This window comes from Larimichthys crocea, chromosome VII (assembly GCF_000972845.2).
Source record: "Larimichthys crocea isolate SSNF chromosome VII, L_crocea_2.0, whole genome shotgun sequence".
NCBI classification, from domain to species: Eukaryota; Metazoa; Chordata; class Actinopteri; family Sciaenidae; genus Larimichthys; species Larimichthys crocea.
In genome coordinates, this window is record NC_040017.1 from 1,685,797 (window position 1) to 1,702,188 (window position 16,392).

A 16,392-nucleotide genomic window follows, 5' to 3' on the forward strand; every position below is an offset into this window, starting at 1 on the left:
ATAGCCAATGCAATGCAGGTAGCCAATGCAAGGAAGCCAAAATGGGAGAGATGTGATCTCTGATCAGCCTGATAACAAAGAGTTACAATAGTCCAGCCTAGAAGTAACAAATGCATGGACTAGTTTTTCTGCATCTGCTTAACTGAGAATATGCATCTGATTTTTGCGATGTTATGTAGGTGAAAGAAAGCCTACTCTTAAAGGTCTACTCATGAGGTAGTCTTATGTGAATATTCCCATTTTTTACCCATCATAAGACAACTACATTTGATCATTTTGTTATGAAACAGTCAACTTTTCATCCCATAATCCCATAATTGGTCTCCATTGCACAGACTGTTCTCACAGCAGATTATTTGGCTTGTCTCAACACACCTGTGACATGTCAAAATGTCTTGAGTCTTATGTGGGTACATGGGTAAATCTAGTTTTAAATCTCTTTCATTATGATGTTCTGAACATACAGAGCTGTGTCACCACCTCTTCTACACTGAGACATATTTCATGACTGGTATCAACAATAAGTCTGACACAAATGTCAAATACATCAAATAGTAACAAAATTAACCAAACACATTGGTAAATATATGTTTCAGTAAAGGTTGGAGGTTACTTTGCCTGTTAAGACTTTACATATAGAAACATGTATGATAATATTATAAAATACTGCATGTTGTGTGGTTTCCAAACTTTTTGGCTCATGACTCACTGTCTGCTCTGAGTTGTCAGCAGGTCCATTAAACTCCTCACATGCTTTCATTTAGATAACTGCTTGAGGGCCAAAGAGCTTCAATTATTCAATATTTCACAAAAAACAATATATGTTTGTCCTGAAAAAGTTTTCTTATTTTTCTTTCCAACTTAATTAATCATCTCATGACCCTAACCCCAGAACTGTATACAAAGTAGTTGTTGTAACTGTAAAGGTGCTATCTGTCTGTATCCATTATTACTGAATAAAAATAGACTGGGATGCTGGAATGTTTTTGTTTTTTTTAATATCAGCCTCAAGTCAAGTCAAGTCAATTTTATTTATAGAGCACATTTAAAAACAACAGAAGTTGACCCAAAGTGCTTTACAATCAGGGTGGAAATGAAAAACAACAAAACAAAACAAAAGAAAAATTAATAACAAAGTAGACAAGATTCTTAATAGTGCAGCCTCAGACTCAGCTAAAAGCAAGATCATAGAGGTAAGATTTTAAACTGGATTTGAAAATATGAATAGTGGGGGAGGACTTTATGTTATGGGGTAGGCTATTCCAGAGCTTGGGGGCAGCTACAGAAAAGGCACGGTCGCCTTTAGTTTTTAGTTGCGAATGGGGGACTGAGAGGAGCCGATGTGATGATGACCTGAGAGCTCTGGGGGCAGGGTATGGAACTAAGAGATCAGAAATATATTATGGAGCTAAACCATTTAGGGCTTTGTAAACAAATAATAGAATCTTAAAATTAACTCTAAATTTCACTGGCAACCAGTGTACTCACCATGTGTACTCACATTCATGCACACAGAAATGTGAGAAATGTGGCTCAGGAGGACCCTTTTCCCACCAAAGCTAGCTCTGGTTTGCACTGGTTCCATTCAGGATTCAACGAACCAATAATTTTCACATCAGGAATAAACCTGCCACCTGTGGAAACTCTATGCTGCTGTAACATCTGTCATGATGGTGGTACAAAGAGAGCCTAATAATTACTGAGGTGGTAAAAAAAAAAAAAAAAAAAAACTTAGTTTCTTTAAAGAACCATTTTTATTACAGTTCAGTTTCAGACACTGACTGAGAAAAAATAATCAGCAGATGAATCACCAATTAAAATAATCATAATCCTGCCAGCTAAAAAGAAGCAAAAAATAGTTCAGAAGAAGAAGAGCTGCTCACCTTTCTTCATTCAGTTTTATCAAGAAGGCCTCTTAAGCAACATGTATCTGTTATTTCAAACTGGGGACAAAAAGTTCCAAAAGTCTATAATCATTTCAACTTAATTAGCCTTCACTGACATTATTCATGTCTCCTACATGTTACTCTCACGCTAATCATGCTGTCAAAAGTGAGGACTATTATTTCTCCCGCTGAAGTCATTTATAATGTATATGATTTTCTTTGGCAGTCTGTCAGGCTGTCAGGCATGTTAGTTACGATAAGCCCTTTTGCTGTAACATGACTCATCCGACAAAGGAATTCTATGGACATGATCTGATTAAACTTCAACACACACCCATCTATCAGTCATACTCTGGAGCTAGAAAAAGTCATAATTTTGGCGGTGGGAGAACCAGTCTGATGAAGATGGCACTTGATCAAGATTGCCTGTGTTATGTGTCATTAACACACCCAACTTTCTCAACTGACAGGTGGGCAAGAGTGCCTCAAACTCCCATCTCCACAGCACACATTGTCACACACTGATCATTTCTCCCTTTGGCTGGACACTAAAGAAAGGATTCACACTCCAATTCCCCACAGAGTCAGGCCACATGCATGTCATTTTGTTGATTTCATTCATAAAAATAGCCTTTTCACATGAGAGTTGGAATGTGTCATCCACAGTGATTGATTTATAGACTAAAAGGATGATGATTGACTGAATGATTTTGACCTGAGAGTTTCACAGGTGCTCACAGATATCTGCCTAACAGCCTGGGGTGACACTGTTAGCATCGTCCCAGGTCAGAATGAGGAGGGGGAACTTGGGGGCTCCTTAACATGTCAAAAGTCAAAGGTTTGAAACTTGTGGTATTTTCTCAGCGATGTTTGTCACTTGTTCAAAAAGCATACAAGGATGAGGTTGGACAGCTGCACTGGTTATCTGTAAAGAAAGGAATGCTGATGAATTTCAGGCTTCACCAGTGGGTGGTTGCTATCCTCACTTAGCCAAACATTACCTTTGTACCCTGAGGGCTCAACATGGCCCTGGTCTCTTCGACATGCAGATCACCTTGGCGCCTAGTGAGGATAATTATGGCTTGTTCTGGAATTGCTTTAGCTGGCTGATCGGCCTGTTTGTGACACACAATACCAGCTGTGGTTGTTACAACCTGTTCCAGGTAGCATTGATTTTTAGAAAACTTTTCCCTCTACCATTGTCCTTCAGCAGCCTCAGGAAGAACACTGTCTACCTTTGGCTGATGGTAAATAGTCATTGGACATGTATTTATAGCATCTTTTTGATACGATTCTGATTGACCACTTTTACAACACTTGCCACACCCAACCATTTACACACAGATTGATATACTGCTAATAGTACTGCTAATAATACTGCTCATCCTATTCAAAGCACTCACACTAATGCTAAGCTCACACCCCAAGTGAAACCTTCTCTGCTGATGCCAGGTTGCTCATAGACACTTGAGTTGGACGGGGACATTACAAGGCGATTAGCTCTGCCACCTGAGCCACAGTGTTATCGAATTTTCTATCCTTAGGTTACTTGAGGTCACGTGTGAGCCTTGTGGTCCTCGGCAGTATTAATTGTTTGTCTTTGACTGGGTGCCACCATATCTCAACACTGTGGTGTCCATGGTCGAGGAGGCCTGTTGCTCCATTCCTAGACATAATAGATAGCTAACTGTTGACGTTCCATTAGCATGAACAGACAACAGTGTCTCCAGACTAGAATGTGTTGAAAGTGAACACGAACATGGGTAAATGCATTCCCTTTGACTATTTTGGGCGTAAAGTATTTGTGGCGTCATCTATGAGGGTTTAAAGTGTGACCACCAGCATGAGTTCATCAGAATGCGAGACCGACTCAAGCACTTCAGGTGTACTTTGAGAGTGTCTCTAGTTCTCCTTGGCCAAGCGTCAATAAATAATACAGCATAACACATCAGAGGCTCCTGAACACTTTCTTCCCTCCTGACCTCACCATTGACCTTTGACTTCAGCAATTTCTCCACAACACACAGCCATCTTTGGCTGATGGGCTGAATCCATGGTCCCATATTCAGAGAACATCACATGCCCTCCAGTTGAGAATGGTTATCTAGATGTAACTCCAGGTCTATGAGTACTAGTGTGTAGATTTAAAGCTGCTGCATTTAATATTTTTATGTTTAAAGAAATAACTACATGACTACATGTACAGTATGTAGGGTGCAACATGCTTCTTTTCTCTGTATGCAGCTTTCCAGCAGACTCACTGTTTTGGTTGTATGGAATACAACTTTATTGTTTTTATATACTCTCTCTGCTCTCACCAGCATTGTTTTCAGATACAGCAGACAGCAAAGAAGCACTAGGTCTGCACTTGCACTGAGGCATTTTCACTCAACGTGCTATCTCTTGTAGCATTCTCCAAAAATGCCAGGGGGCATACAGAGATGAGTTGGGCTGGAATTCAAATATGTATTTCAGGATTTATACATACATGACTGGATGTGATCCCCAGGCGAAAGGGTACACCCTGGACAAGTCACCAGTTCATCACAGGGAAGACAACCATTCACACTCATCCTCACACCTACAACCAATTTAGAGTCACAAATTAACCTTAAAATAAAATGATCCAGTCTTTGGACTGTGGGAGGAAGCTGGAGTTACCGGAGAGAACTCATGCAGACACAGGGAGACATGCACACTCCACACAGAAAGGCCCCAGCTGAGGTTTGAACCAGGAACACAGACAAAATATTTATTGTTGTATTTCAATGTAAAACAAATTCACATATAAAACACATTGTTCACAAATGATGTTGCACAAACATATTTCTCTTTCTGAATAAATGTAGTAGAAATTCACACATATACTGTTGGTACTGTTTTTTATGCTTTAAGTGGTTTATGGGACCAGAAGAAGATGTCTGAAGGATAAACTTGCCCCAAAAACAGTCTAGCTGTGTAGAAAAACAGGTAATGGTGATTTGTGTTTTTGAGTGTTTATAATTATAATATGTACACCTACACCTGTGATGGAGTGAGTGTGCAGATGTATGAACTTATCACAGGTGTAACCATTTTCTTTTAGAGCTTACATACTCTTTTTAGTTAAGAAAGTGAAGTCTTAAGTTAAAGCTGATTTTCACTTTTAATTGAAATGACTGGAGAAGTTGGAAAAAGGACAAAAAGTAGATAACTTCAATAACAATTCATTACAAATATTTTAACTACCAGGCAGTAACTTGACATGTTATTGAAAGCCACAGTGCCATATGGACTGCCAAGTTATTAATCAAATAAAATTGAATTTTATTTGCATAGCCACACAAAACACATTTTTACCTTGGAGGGCTTTACAATCTGTACAGGGAGTGACACCCTCTGTCCTTAGACCCTCAGTTCCAGTGAGGAAAAACTTGCCCACAAAAAACCTTTAACAGGGAAAAAAGGTGGAAGAAACCTCAGGAAGAGCCACAGAGGAGGGATCACTCTCCAAGGACGGATAGCAATAATGACAGTAGTAATATATGTAGTGGACGTCATGCAGGACCACAGCAGCAGCCACGATCCATGAGAACCTGCTGGATGACAGAGCACAGAAACTCCGGCCAGCTATACCAGGACATTAGAAACACATACTTTCCACAAATTGCAGACACACAGAGGGACTTTGAGACACTGGACCCCACCCAAAAACTCCCATACCTGCTGGGTGAAGTCCAGCAATGTGCACACATAGCTGGAAGATTTCTGTACTGCTGCGACCAGAGAAGGACGTCCAGCGGACAAGAAGGACAGACTGAGACCGTCTCCTCCTGCTGGACATAATGAACTATGTACATATTGATTATTATTATTATTATTATTATTATTATTATTATTATTATTATTATTATTATTTAATATTCCTGTATTTTATGTTAAAACATTTATCTGTGCTTTTTGTTGTTACACGCTTTGGCAATGTAAACATGTTTCCCATGCCAATAAAGCTGAATTGAATTGAATTGAATTGAGAGAGAGAGAGAGAGAGAGAGAGAGAGAGAGAGAGAGAGAGAGAGAAAGAGAAGGTTTGAGTAGAGTTTGCAGTAAAGGGAGATGTGACTAAATCTTCAACCAATACCTTACCTTACTAGGCACAAACATTAATTTGCTTAGGACTTTCTTAATTATTGACAAGGTCGAAAAAATGTCCAAAAGTCATCATGACCCAGATTTACCTACAGTTTTACAAGAAGAAGAAAAAAAAGAATCATTCCAGATTTTCAAATACCAGAGAAATGCCTTTACCTGGCTCCATCATAGCTACTGCACGCAAACTGTGAGCCACTGCATGTCTGACTAGTTGTTTGGTTTCCACGTAAAACTCATCTAAAAGAGAGTTACCATCAAAACACAACTTCTGTACATATAAAAGGTTTATTCTAAGGTAACAAAAACAATTCTTGTTCTTCTTGTTCTTGTTCAGGTGATTATACACTAATGAAATCATATAGTTATGAATATATATATGAATATTTTATATTCAATTTCTGCCATATCTTGTAATTTGACACTGGACTTTCAAAGTAGAAATATTTGCAAAAAGTTCTGTTTTTTTATAATAAACTATCAGCAAAAGTTCCACAAAACATCGAAGAAAAAGTACTAATTATGCAGCAGAATAGCTCATTTAATTATTGGATTAGCATTACTGATTGTTGACATGAACAGCATTATAGAATGATTAAAAGTTTGCTTTAAATGTAACTATACTGTGAAATAATGTGCCTCAAGTGGACTGTGACAGGCTGAGGCTGTGTCAGTCTGTCTGTCACTTTTGAACTTCAGATGCTGCATGATGGATGCAGGTGTTATTAACGTGCTCTGCTTTTACGTCAGCTGGTTTCCCACGCGCGCAGTGGGCGTGGTCGTCGCCTTACCTTCGCGGTGCTCTCTCTCGGGGCTCTCAGTGTAACCTGGACCAACCAGCAGGTGCTGAAGGAGAGCGGCCCCAACTACGCTAAGACACAAGGAACTCGGTCAGTATTTGAATTCTGAACGCATAGCAGTGTATTCTAAACTCTTGTTTGCTCGTAATTCACTGAACTTTCTTGTTTTATAGTAGTTGTACAAGATGAGAGGACGGTACAAGCGAAAGCACCAGAAAGAACGGTATGATGACAGGGCCGACTACGGGGAGGGGCTCTCCCCTTTGCCAGGGGAAGCTACGGCGGGCTGCACACCTGTTCCCGGGCTTACGGTCCAGGATGCGGCCAGCAGCGGCACCAAAAAAGGTAGGACACTTTGTTCTGTGGACAACTTCAGTGTTTGTTTGTTTAGCTGTGTTATGAAACTCACTCGACGAGCTCCGAAGTTTGACTTAACGTTGTTGCAGTTTTTTTTTTTTTTTTGTAAAAGGACAGCTGTTTAAACATAAAAATATCCGAGTTAAAAGTCAAGATAGTGTCACTTATAGTATACAGTCATATAAATGTTCATGTTACAATACCACACACTAACTTTACAGCCTCAAGTAGCCAAAGAAAATGAGTCAACTTCTACAACTCTGACATCGTCTCAGGGTTTTAGTTAGACCATCAGATATTCTCAGAGTTGTCATGATCATAATATGTTGCTCACTGCTGTCAGGTGGCCATCTTTGTTAACTGACACTAAAGAGACAGAAGGGGTTAACAAAGTTTGATCCGGCTATACAAACATTAGTAATGTTAGTCATAAGTCAATGTAAACATGTTCAGATGAATCTGTTTGCAGCTCAAATAGAGTCAGAGAGGAACAGAGCAGTGGATTACAGTGTGTCAATAGCCATCTGTTTGACAGCAAGGTGTAAAGACATGAAGCAGTCAGACTGCCCTGGGGGACATCCGGTACAGAAGTTTGACTCTTCTGTCGAATGTTGCGTGTAACACCAAAGCACAGCTGATTCTGCATTTGTGTCTTGTATGTTTTAATGGTTCCATGGTCCGTCGTCTCCTTCACCAGGTGCAAGATGCCCCATCTACAATAGCGAGAAGGTCTACCTCGGAGTCCGTGTCAAAATGCCAGTGAGGGATCTTCTGAAAAACATCCGCATAGCCCAGGGCTTGGAACCTGGAGAGTTTCAGGTGACTTTTGTATTGGCTCAAGATATGAGTTTACTTTCTGTATTGAATTTTTACAGTTGAGTTTCCTTGTTGGATGCTCTCTGGCTTAGAAAAAACAGATTTTTTTCACATTCCAAACAACATCTACTCAAATATGAGGAAACATTCCCCAGTGGTAGCACCATGACAACAATATAAATTTAAAACATTTTTGAAAATCTATTCAAACTCAGCCATAAGTCCTCTGGGTTTTTAAAGTTTCACCAAAATGTTGCCCCGAGCACTGCAACACCAGTGATGAAATCCACCCTTCAGACTGTATTTGGGCACACTAAGGACATGTGACTGTTGATTGAGCAATTAGAAAGTCAGCAAGAAATGACCCAATTACCCAATTTATTAATGGGCAATGGCTGATTATATAATAATGATGTCATGTTGTTTTTTTGGAGGGGTTTTATTTATTTTGCATCTGCTAAAATGCAACGATTTAATAATAATGACAAATGAGACACAGGATGAAATTCCCCGGTGTAAAGTGCTCAGTAAAAATGCTGTCTGCACACATGTTTTGTTTATTGGTCTCAAGAGCGCAGACATTGGCCAGGGCCAAAAAAAAAATCAGCCGACTGATTAACAGTGTTAACATTGCTGAAAAAAAAGTGTCCTGATATATTAAATTATTAGATATCTTTTATTTTATCTTGTTTCGTTTGACAGCAATGAAAATCAACCAAACTTGACAAACTGGCTCACTGAACTGTGGGCTGATGGTGACACCACAGCAACTGATTTCAACTCTTAATATGAGCATAGTTAACCAGGCTGTACCCGATTATCTCGACTATGCTTTCTTTTCTTCCTTTCTCCTGATCAGAGCCCCGCTAAACTCCTATATGAGCCTCCACTGGTCTGGTGTTTTCCTTTAGGACTCGTGTTTTAATGCTAGATCAGATTTCCACACAGTAAGAGGAAGTAAAAGTGTTCGTCCTGCTCATAGCTGAGTTCTAAAATCCCAGTGCACCACAGAGCTGCTGACAGCGCTGTCTGTTAGACATCAAATCTGCACTAGTTTTGTGTTTATGTCTGGAAAACCTTAAGGATATAGAAGAAGAACGCTGATGCAACTGTTTTTTGTTTGTTTGTTTTGTGAAAGCAGAAGATCTACGGCAAAACTGTCAAAGGTCAGTAAAACCAGATTTTTATGAATTTAGGTGTGGTGTCATGTAGATTTGTGTTGCTCCTTTAAAAGTTAATGAGCTATAGCTATAGCTAGATACAGTGTGTTGCTCATGAGGCACCAGGAAGGAACAAAAGCCTGCAGGGCACCAGCCTGCAGCATGCCAGCTAAACTGGCTCTACAGCCAAACATACTGTGTACTGCAGTCAGACTTTGCATTTGCTTCTACAGGAGTTCAGAAACGAGTCAAAACTCGCACAGGACGCCAAAATGCCAAGGTCAGTGTTGCAAAACAGAAGGTTGCTCCAGGTATATGTCAAAAACATGTTTATGGAGCGCTGTAAATCACTTGTCTGCATACCTGCCTTTGACTTTTAGAGAAAAAACATCACGAAGAGCCTGGAGGAGTTGGCAATCATCGTCGAGGTGCTGGAGGAGGATCTTAGGACCAGCAACAACCACTCCCCTCCACAATCTTACTCCCCCTCTGACTGTGCAGCGTCTCCTGAGTGGTCTCCAACTGGTAATACATGGGAAACAGATCCACATTCATATAGTTATTTGCTTGAAAGTTGATAAATTAAACAGCCACTACCACACCTCACATGCCATATCTTCTCACTAAGGTGCAGGGTACAACAGTGAAGAGTACAATGACATGATCCCCAGCCCCCAGTCCTACATGACCTACTCACCGTGCACAGCAGAGTACTACCAGGCCCCGTCCCCTCCCTGCTCCATGCACAACAGCCTCCAGCTTTCCAGCGTTGGAAGAGACGGGGGAAGAGGCGAGGAGTGGTTTGATCCCCCGAGCCATGGCTGGAACCTGAACAGCTCCGCTTACTTCTGGACACAGCTGCAGAAAGAGGAGAGCCAGCTGAGGGACGTCTCTGATGCCGAGCTGCTCGCCGCCGACGAACACGGCAAGACGTAAGTTTGGTGGTTTAGTGCAGGATGTTTTGTTGTACGTCCACCTGTTGAAAGAGAAAGAGAAAATCGGCGGGTGTAGCAGTAAAGAGTAGCCTGTTCCTCATCTCGGCTCAAAGCTAGCAGCTCGAGGCTGCAGGTTGTGCTGCATTGTGGGTAATGTAGGTGGCAGGTTTTGACAAGAAAAAATAATGTGTGGAGTAAAAAAGTCACCGATTTCTGACACTTTTTATTTGTAACAATCACTTTTTATTTATGTCGATCATGGGTCCAGCAATGAGAGTAGAGTGCAGCAGACAGCTATGGATTCCATGACTCAAAGTACAGTTGAAGTACAGTGTGGTGTTTCAGGCTCCGGGTATTGTTCATGCTCGTTTATTGTGACAATGGCTTCCAGTTTGTTGAGTTTACTCAAGCCTGCAGGCGTCCTGCAATTAAATCCTGCACTTAAGTCTGTACTACTCTATACACAGTATATAGGCCATGTTCAGACCAGTTCTCCATCATATAAGATAGTACACTGCCTCTTTGTGTCATTAATCCCTTTAGTATGAAGTGTCATCTAAATATGTGGGGTTGTGTTCATCCCTCCAGAGCTCTCCATAAAGTGGCGTGTGTGGGAAAGAGGGCACAGGGCTATGCCATCGCGAAAAGGATTGCCACGCTCAACAGCCTGGACCTCAAAGACTCTGATGGAATGGTACAGCTCAAAGACAACTGACATTTACATTTATAGTCTTTGTTTATTTGACATCAGGCTCTGGTGGTAATGTAAGAAAACAAATTCATAACTTGTGTCCCTCTGTTCCCAGACTCCCCTCCTCCATGCAGCAAAGCACAACCACCACCTGATGGTAGCAGATTTGATCCGTTTGGGAGCCAATGTCAACGAGACAAACAACTTGGGAAAGTCCTGCCTCCACCTCAGTGCTGAGAAAGGCTACATCAGAGTGCTGGAGGTTTGAGCCTTTCCTTTTATCTCAAAACACAAGCGAATAATGCACCTTGTCATTGAGTTCCAGGATTTTTTTAAGAACACAATAATAAGCTGCAAATGATATGTGACAGTACTCAGCAGTCAGGTGACATGCATGTTAATCCGAAATGTCTCTGCGCAGCTCTCTCAGTTGACAAGCACTACTCCCATATCATAACGAGCAACATGACCCCAGTTGTCTCAAGTTATTGGGTGCTACAAATATGTTTTTCTTCCTATCTGAACAGACAGGTTGTGCAGGAAGATTCTCATTGGTGTCGGACTCTGTAAATAACCTCTCTGATGCGCTTAGATGAAAAGCTCACAAGAAAACCAACGCAGCTGGTTTTGTAAGACACACCAGTGTGTGCACAGCGTGTCACGTTGTGTCATCTCCTGGATATTGAACATGTTCTGAATGTTAAGTATTTCAGCGGGTGTCATGTGTTTTCTTGATTCCGCCTGTATGATGGTTGACTCATGCTATGTGTGAACATAGTGTACTCAGAGATGTGAAGTCATCATGCTGCAGCGATGCACTGCAGAGCACTTATTTTAGGTTCTCATCAGTTTAATTTCCCGTGCCTCTAATTAAGGCTTTAACATGGGTTGTGACTTTTGTTATTTTGTTCAATTTTAATTATACAGAACAGCTCAGAAAAGAAACCTGGAGAGTTCACTCAGTACGTGAGTGCGCATGCACGTCTACATCCGAAACACAGCGGTTGCTATGGGGATCGGTGCATGATCGGGACCATGCAGCACGAGAAGTCGCATTAATGATAAGAAGTATTTTATTTATTAGTGGTTAGCTTCAGTATAACAACATTATTAAAAAGAATAAATCCAGAGACTTATACTCTAAAATTGTTGGTCTTACTTAAAAATGCACGCATTTATTTATATATATTCAGTGTTAAAAAATATTATATGGCTCTCACAGAAATACATTTTAAAATATGTGAAATATGTGAAAATGACTATCAGTACTAGCACCATTTTATTGATCATGAATTGCTCTACCAGTAGATACTTGACTTAGAGTTGCACAGCCCTCTGAATGCGTCAGGTCTGCGTTCTTTGAATGCCACACAACATTCTCCTACTTGCCACATCGAGTGGGTGTAACTCTTTTTTTTAAATTAAACCTTATGCAACCTCCAACAGCCACACAGATGTCTGTTCCAATGTTCCCATCAAAGCTTCACAGTAAAATGACTTAAGTAGTCAGGTCATTGTCCACCAATCTGTGCCCTCTGTCCTCATCCAAGAGCAGCAGGAGCACAACAGCTGTGGAAACCTGTATCACGAGTATGTCCGGAAACATAGCAACATTTTTGTGTTGCTTCACTGCAGCTCTCTGTGCTGAGAGAGTTTTATGAGAGTAAGTGATGAGAGTCTTTGACCAGTGTGCATGTTTTCTCGTAGGTTCTAAAACACAGCATGATGGACGGCGTGTATGTTGATGTTGAAGCGACTGAGAATTCTGGTAAGTGATGACGCCTTTTAAAACCTTAAGTTTAGGAATAATACTGATGATAAACTGTATTGATAAAGATTAGAATGAAGCAGTGCCGATGAGTGGTCACATGTAACAGTCATAAAAAAAATGATGATTGACATTTAAAACAATAAATATTTTAATGAATCAGCTGGTGACTGTGAATCAACTGATTGTGCTTTTTCTGATTGTAAATTCTGACTTGTCACTGTCACCCTAACCTTATTACCTCAACTTCCTCCTTGATGGTCCTGTTACAGAAGAATAAATTGCCGTCTTCTAACTCCTCTTTACCGGTCTGTAAGTGATCACTGCTAGGCTAAAGACAAAGCTGACAAACACATTTTCGGTGTTGTCTTGGTTCAAATCATCAGACATCCTTATAAACATTTGGTCTCAACTTGAACCGGAGCATCTGCAGATGAATTCCATACCAGATATTTTATGTTGTACTAAAGTTAGACACAATATTAGATAAATAAACACCTCTATGTTTTTGCTAGCTTTGCCACTATCTTGACTTCTGTACATCGCCACTCTGCCTTTGCCTTTTTGTCATCATTTTTCAAAGGTCAAGATACGCTAGTAAACAAATAGCATATATACCATCAATCAGTTTCCATGATTGCGACGTGAGAGCATTAATCCTGATTGCATATTTTTTATTGAATACCAGCTGCTATCGTAAGAATAAAGAAGACTTTCATACGCATAAAAATGTAATTTATTGTCACAAATTGAGGATAATGCAAGTTTGATAAATTCAGTATTAGCAACACATAACAGTGGCATCACATGATTAGTATTACTGTGAATGAAAGTGTTTCAGAACAACGTGACATCCAGCGTCTGTGTGCAGTGAAGTGACTCGACCTGAATCAGTCGTCTCTCGGTGTGACTCACTACCTGCACACTCAGTGTGGACTGTTCATCAGAAAGTTACATACCTTTTTAAAGGTTTTGTTATGGTTAGATATTGGTTAGAAGAGCTCCTCATATCCAGTAAACCAAATGCTGTGTGTGTGTGTTGCCAGGAATGAGTGTCCTGCAGTGTGCTTCAGTGGCTCTGAAAGCCACAGTGAGGGAGCTGGAGAGCAGCAAGTCACCCACTTCGACCAGACTCCACACACTGCGCCAAGAGCAGATGATGGAGACCCTGGAGTGCCTGCTGCAGATGGGCAGCTACGTTCATACTATGGTACAACACTCTGTAATGGACATTTTGGCCTCTTTTGTCGCATGTCATCTCATTAATTACATATCATCTCTGAGTGTTGGTTCATGTTACAGCATTAGAGCTACATTTGTAGGAAATATATTGAATCACCGCCTTCTGGGAAAATGGCAGTAACCACTAAGCAGCTGCTCTAAGATAACTTCCTGTGTGCTCAAACCTGCAGACTCCACAGCACAGCTCCACTGACAGTTTTAGCCAGGAGACATTCAAACAGTGCTGAAGGCATCAAGCACAGACGTCCCTTATTTGTCGTTCGGCTTTTTGGCAGGGCAGCATATTGTGAAGAGCATGAACAAATAATGAGTCAGCGTGCATCATTTGTAAACTTGGTAAACAAAATGTTCCTAGTATCTGTTTACTAATCTATAGATCCAGTTCCAACCTGTTCCCTGTGGTAGGTGTGAGGACTGTAAAGTATGCTGGTATGCTTTTGAACTTGTCATACAGAGCAATTTGTGGCCATGTAAAGGCATAGCAGCATACCTTTAGGGACTGAAATAGGAGAGGATGATAACAAGTGACTACAAGTCAACATCCTTTTAAGGAACAACACAACCTCCTGCACCTCCCTCAGGCAAAATGTAACCAGTTTTTCCTCAGTACAGGGCCACTAGCAAAGCTACAGACTTGTAGTCTTTTAGCCTGGCAGAACCTCTCAGATCATTTTTCATGCAGCATGGTCCTGTCAACCATACCACATGAAAGATTATGGATTAATGCTGGATTAACAGAATAGGATTAACCAGATTTTGTTGCACTACTTTGAAGAAAACTGGATTTAGGAAACTTGGAGTAACTCAAGGAATCTATAGATCTCAATCTCTATAGAACTCAATGATTAATTAATTTGTTTCCTTTCTTTCTTAGGGAAGCCAGAGTATCCAGCCTACACTTGGATGAGTACAGGGCACACCTGCCCGGCATGGCTTTTTGGAGACCCGACAGTAATGTTCTGAGTTGGCTTGAATTTGAGAAAAGAATCCCTGTAATTGGGTATCAGTTCAGGCCTGTAATGTAAAGCATCTGAGGTTTTGTGTGTGGTGTAAATGCCTGACTTGCAATCAGGTATTTTTTTTTACCTGCACAAAAACATTAGGTGCCCATTGGTTGGTTTCTGTGAAACTTCCATTGTTTGTTACATTGGAGTAACAAATTGTCCTCAGTTAGTGTGTCTGTGGAGATCAACTTGTAAAGTCCTATGAGAATAGTTTTAAATATGGTAAGTCATTTTTTAAAAGCCTGGTCTATAATACAAAACCCGCCAGCAGGGAGGGAAACGTGACCCGGAACAAAAGGTTCTAGGTTATATTGTGTTATTAAGGCAGTGGTGCCACAGTTAGTTAATTGATGTACTATTTCAAACATTATAATTAGGCCACTAAAACTTTTTAAAAACAGGTTTTTTTTAGGTCTAAACAGTTGATGTGCGAATATAGCTTATTCTCATGAGAACTATTCTCATTTACCCTCCCAGCCATAGGATTTACATGTCAGATCTTTTTAAAGACTTTTGTACTAGAGGACATTCTAAGTTTTAGTAAGTGTTTTATGGTGATGGGGACTAAATACAGCTTCAATTGATAGCCTTCACATGTAAAAGCAGTCTTTAGTTTGCCGTTTTGGGGAGTTTTGGTTCTGTTTATGCATTACTTTTTAGCATAATGCAAGTTTTTGGACTTGTCTGCACATGTGAACTATACTGTGTGAAATGTAATGTGGTCTTTCTTTGACCTGTTTCATGAATTATTATGCTTAAAGGAATACTTACTGAGAAAAAATATATAAACATACATAATTATCAGTTTACTCAGTCTTTAGAGGAGTATTCAGAATGTGTTTAGCCCAGCTAGCTCAGCTCACTGTTAGTCAGAGAGGCCTTTCAACAACAACTATCACAGCTTAGGCAGAGGTACACACTGTGTTATCTATATTTAATACACACAGAAAGTTTTCTACTTGAACGTCTCTGTGCTGCTGGTTAGCAAGCTGGCTAACATATTAAAAAACATAAACAAGTCAGTTTATGTTTTTCCTCTTGGCCTGTTCTTTATGATAAGCTAGGCTAAACATGTCCTGGATCATCCCTAGTGACTCAAGAAGCTTCTGTTTCTCTGTTTTTTAAGAAAAACAAGTCTCATTTGGGTTTAACTTAGCAGAGATGCTAGTATAAGGTTTAAGAAGTTATCTGACGGCCAAGTCTTTATGGTTTTGTTATTAAATAACACATTTAGACACAGACAGGAGCATGTTTTTATTGATCAAGATCATCATTATATTGAAGTGATGGATGGTCACTAAGTGGTAGACCACAGCTAGTATGAAACATACTTTGAATAAACCATAGTGACATATAGCACTGTTGATATGAATATTGCTAATCAATAAGACAGATTTATTAACTGATTAAATACTAAAAATATGTCTTTCATATTCATTTATGTTATCTTGCCACACATAATGTGGGAACGTTTTATAAGGGGTGAAGTCAAATCAGTACTATTGTGAAAGTGGACTATTCACATGTGGATGACTAAAAGTGCCAAAATGAAATAAATAAATGCATAATTAAATAATTATGTTTTTTTTTTGTTTGTTTTTACAT

At 40.0% G+C, this 16,392-nt stretch overlaps 1 protein-coding gene across 3 annotated transcripts; it reads left to right on the forward strand.

Annotated features, from left to right (window-relative positions):
• The first annotated feature begins 6,790 nt into the window (after positions 1-6,790).
• Positions 6,791-16,392, forward strand: LOC104926459 (NF-kappa-B inhibitor zeta). 3 transcript variants are annotated; one of them, XM_010740321.3, is made up of 12 exons: positions 6,791-6,904; positions 6,988-7,159; positions 7,869-7,990; positions 9,129-9,153; positions 9,381-9,427; positions 9,528-9,672; positions 9,776-10,079; positions 10,671-10,776; positions 10,889-11,035; positions 12,481-12,541; positions 13,588-13,751; positions 14,658-16,392. In XM_010740321.3, the coding sequence occupies exons 2-12, from the start codon at positions 7,000-7,002 to the stop codon at positions 14,688-14,690; spliced, it is 1,314 nt and encodes a 437-aa protein (XP_010738623.1). In that variant the 5' UTR covers positions 6,791-6,904; positions 6,988-6,999; the 3' UTR covers positions 14,691-16,392. The 3 variants fall into 3 exon arrangements, with proteins under 3 accessions (XP_010738623.1, XP_019131228.1, XP_010738624.1); XM_019275683.2 differs by having other exon boundaries at positions 9,782-10,079; XM_010740322.3 differs by having other exon boundaries at positions 6,991-7,159.

What these genes read in the sequence shown, in the direction of transcription:
- LOC104926459 (XM_010740321.3), top strand. Translation starts at nt 7,000, where the DNA reads ATGAGAGGACGGTACAAGCGAAAGCACCAGAAAGAACGGTATGATGAC. An exon ending in CAGGACGCCAAAATGCCAAG is followed by an intron (nt 9,428 to 9,527) that starts GTCAGTGTTGCA and finishes TTTGACTTTTAG; the next exon opens with AGAAAAAACATCACGAAGAG. An exon ending in TCCTGAGTGGTCTCCAACTG is followed by an intron (nt 9,673 to 9,775) that starts GTAATACATGGG and finishes CTTCTCACTAAG; the next exon opens with GTGCAGGGTACAACAGTGAA.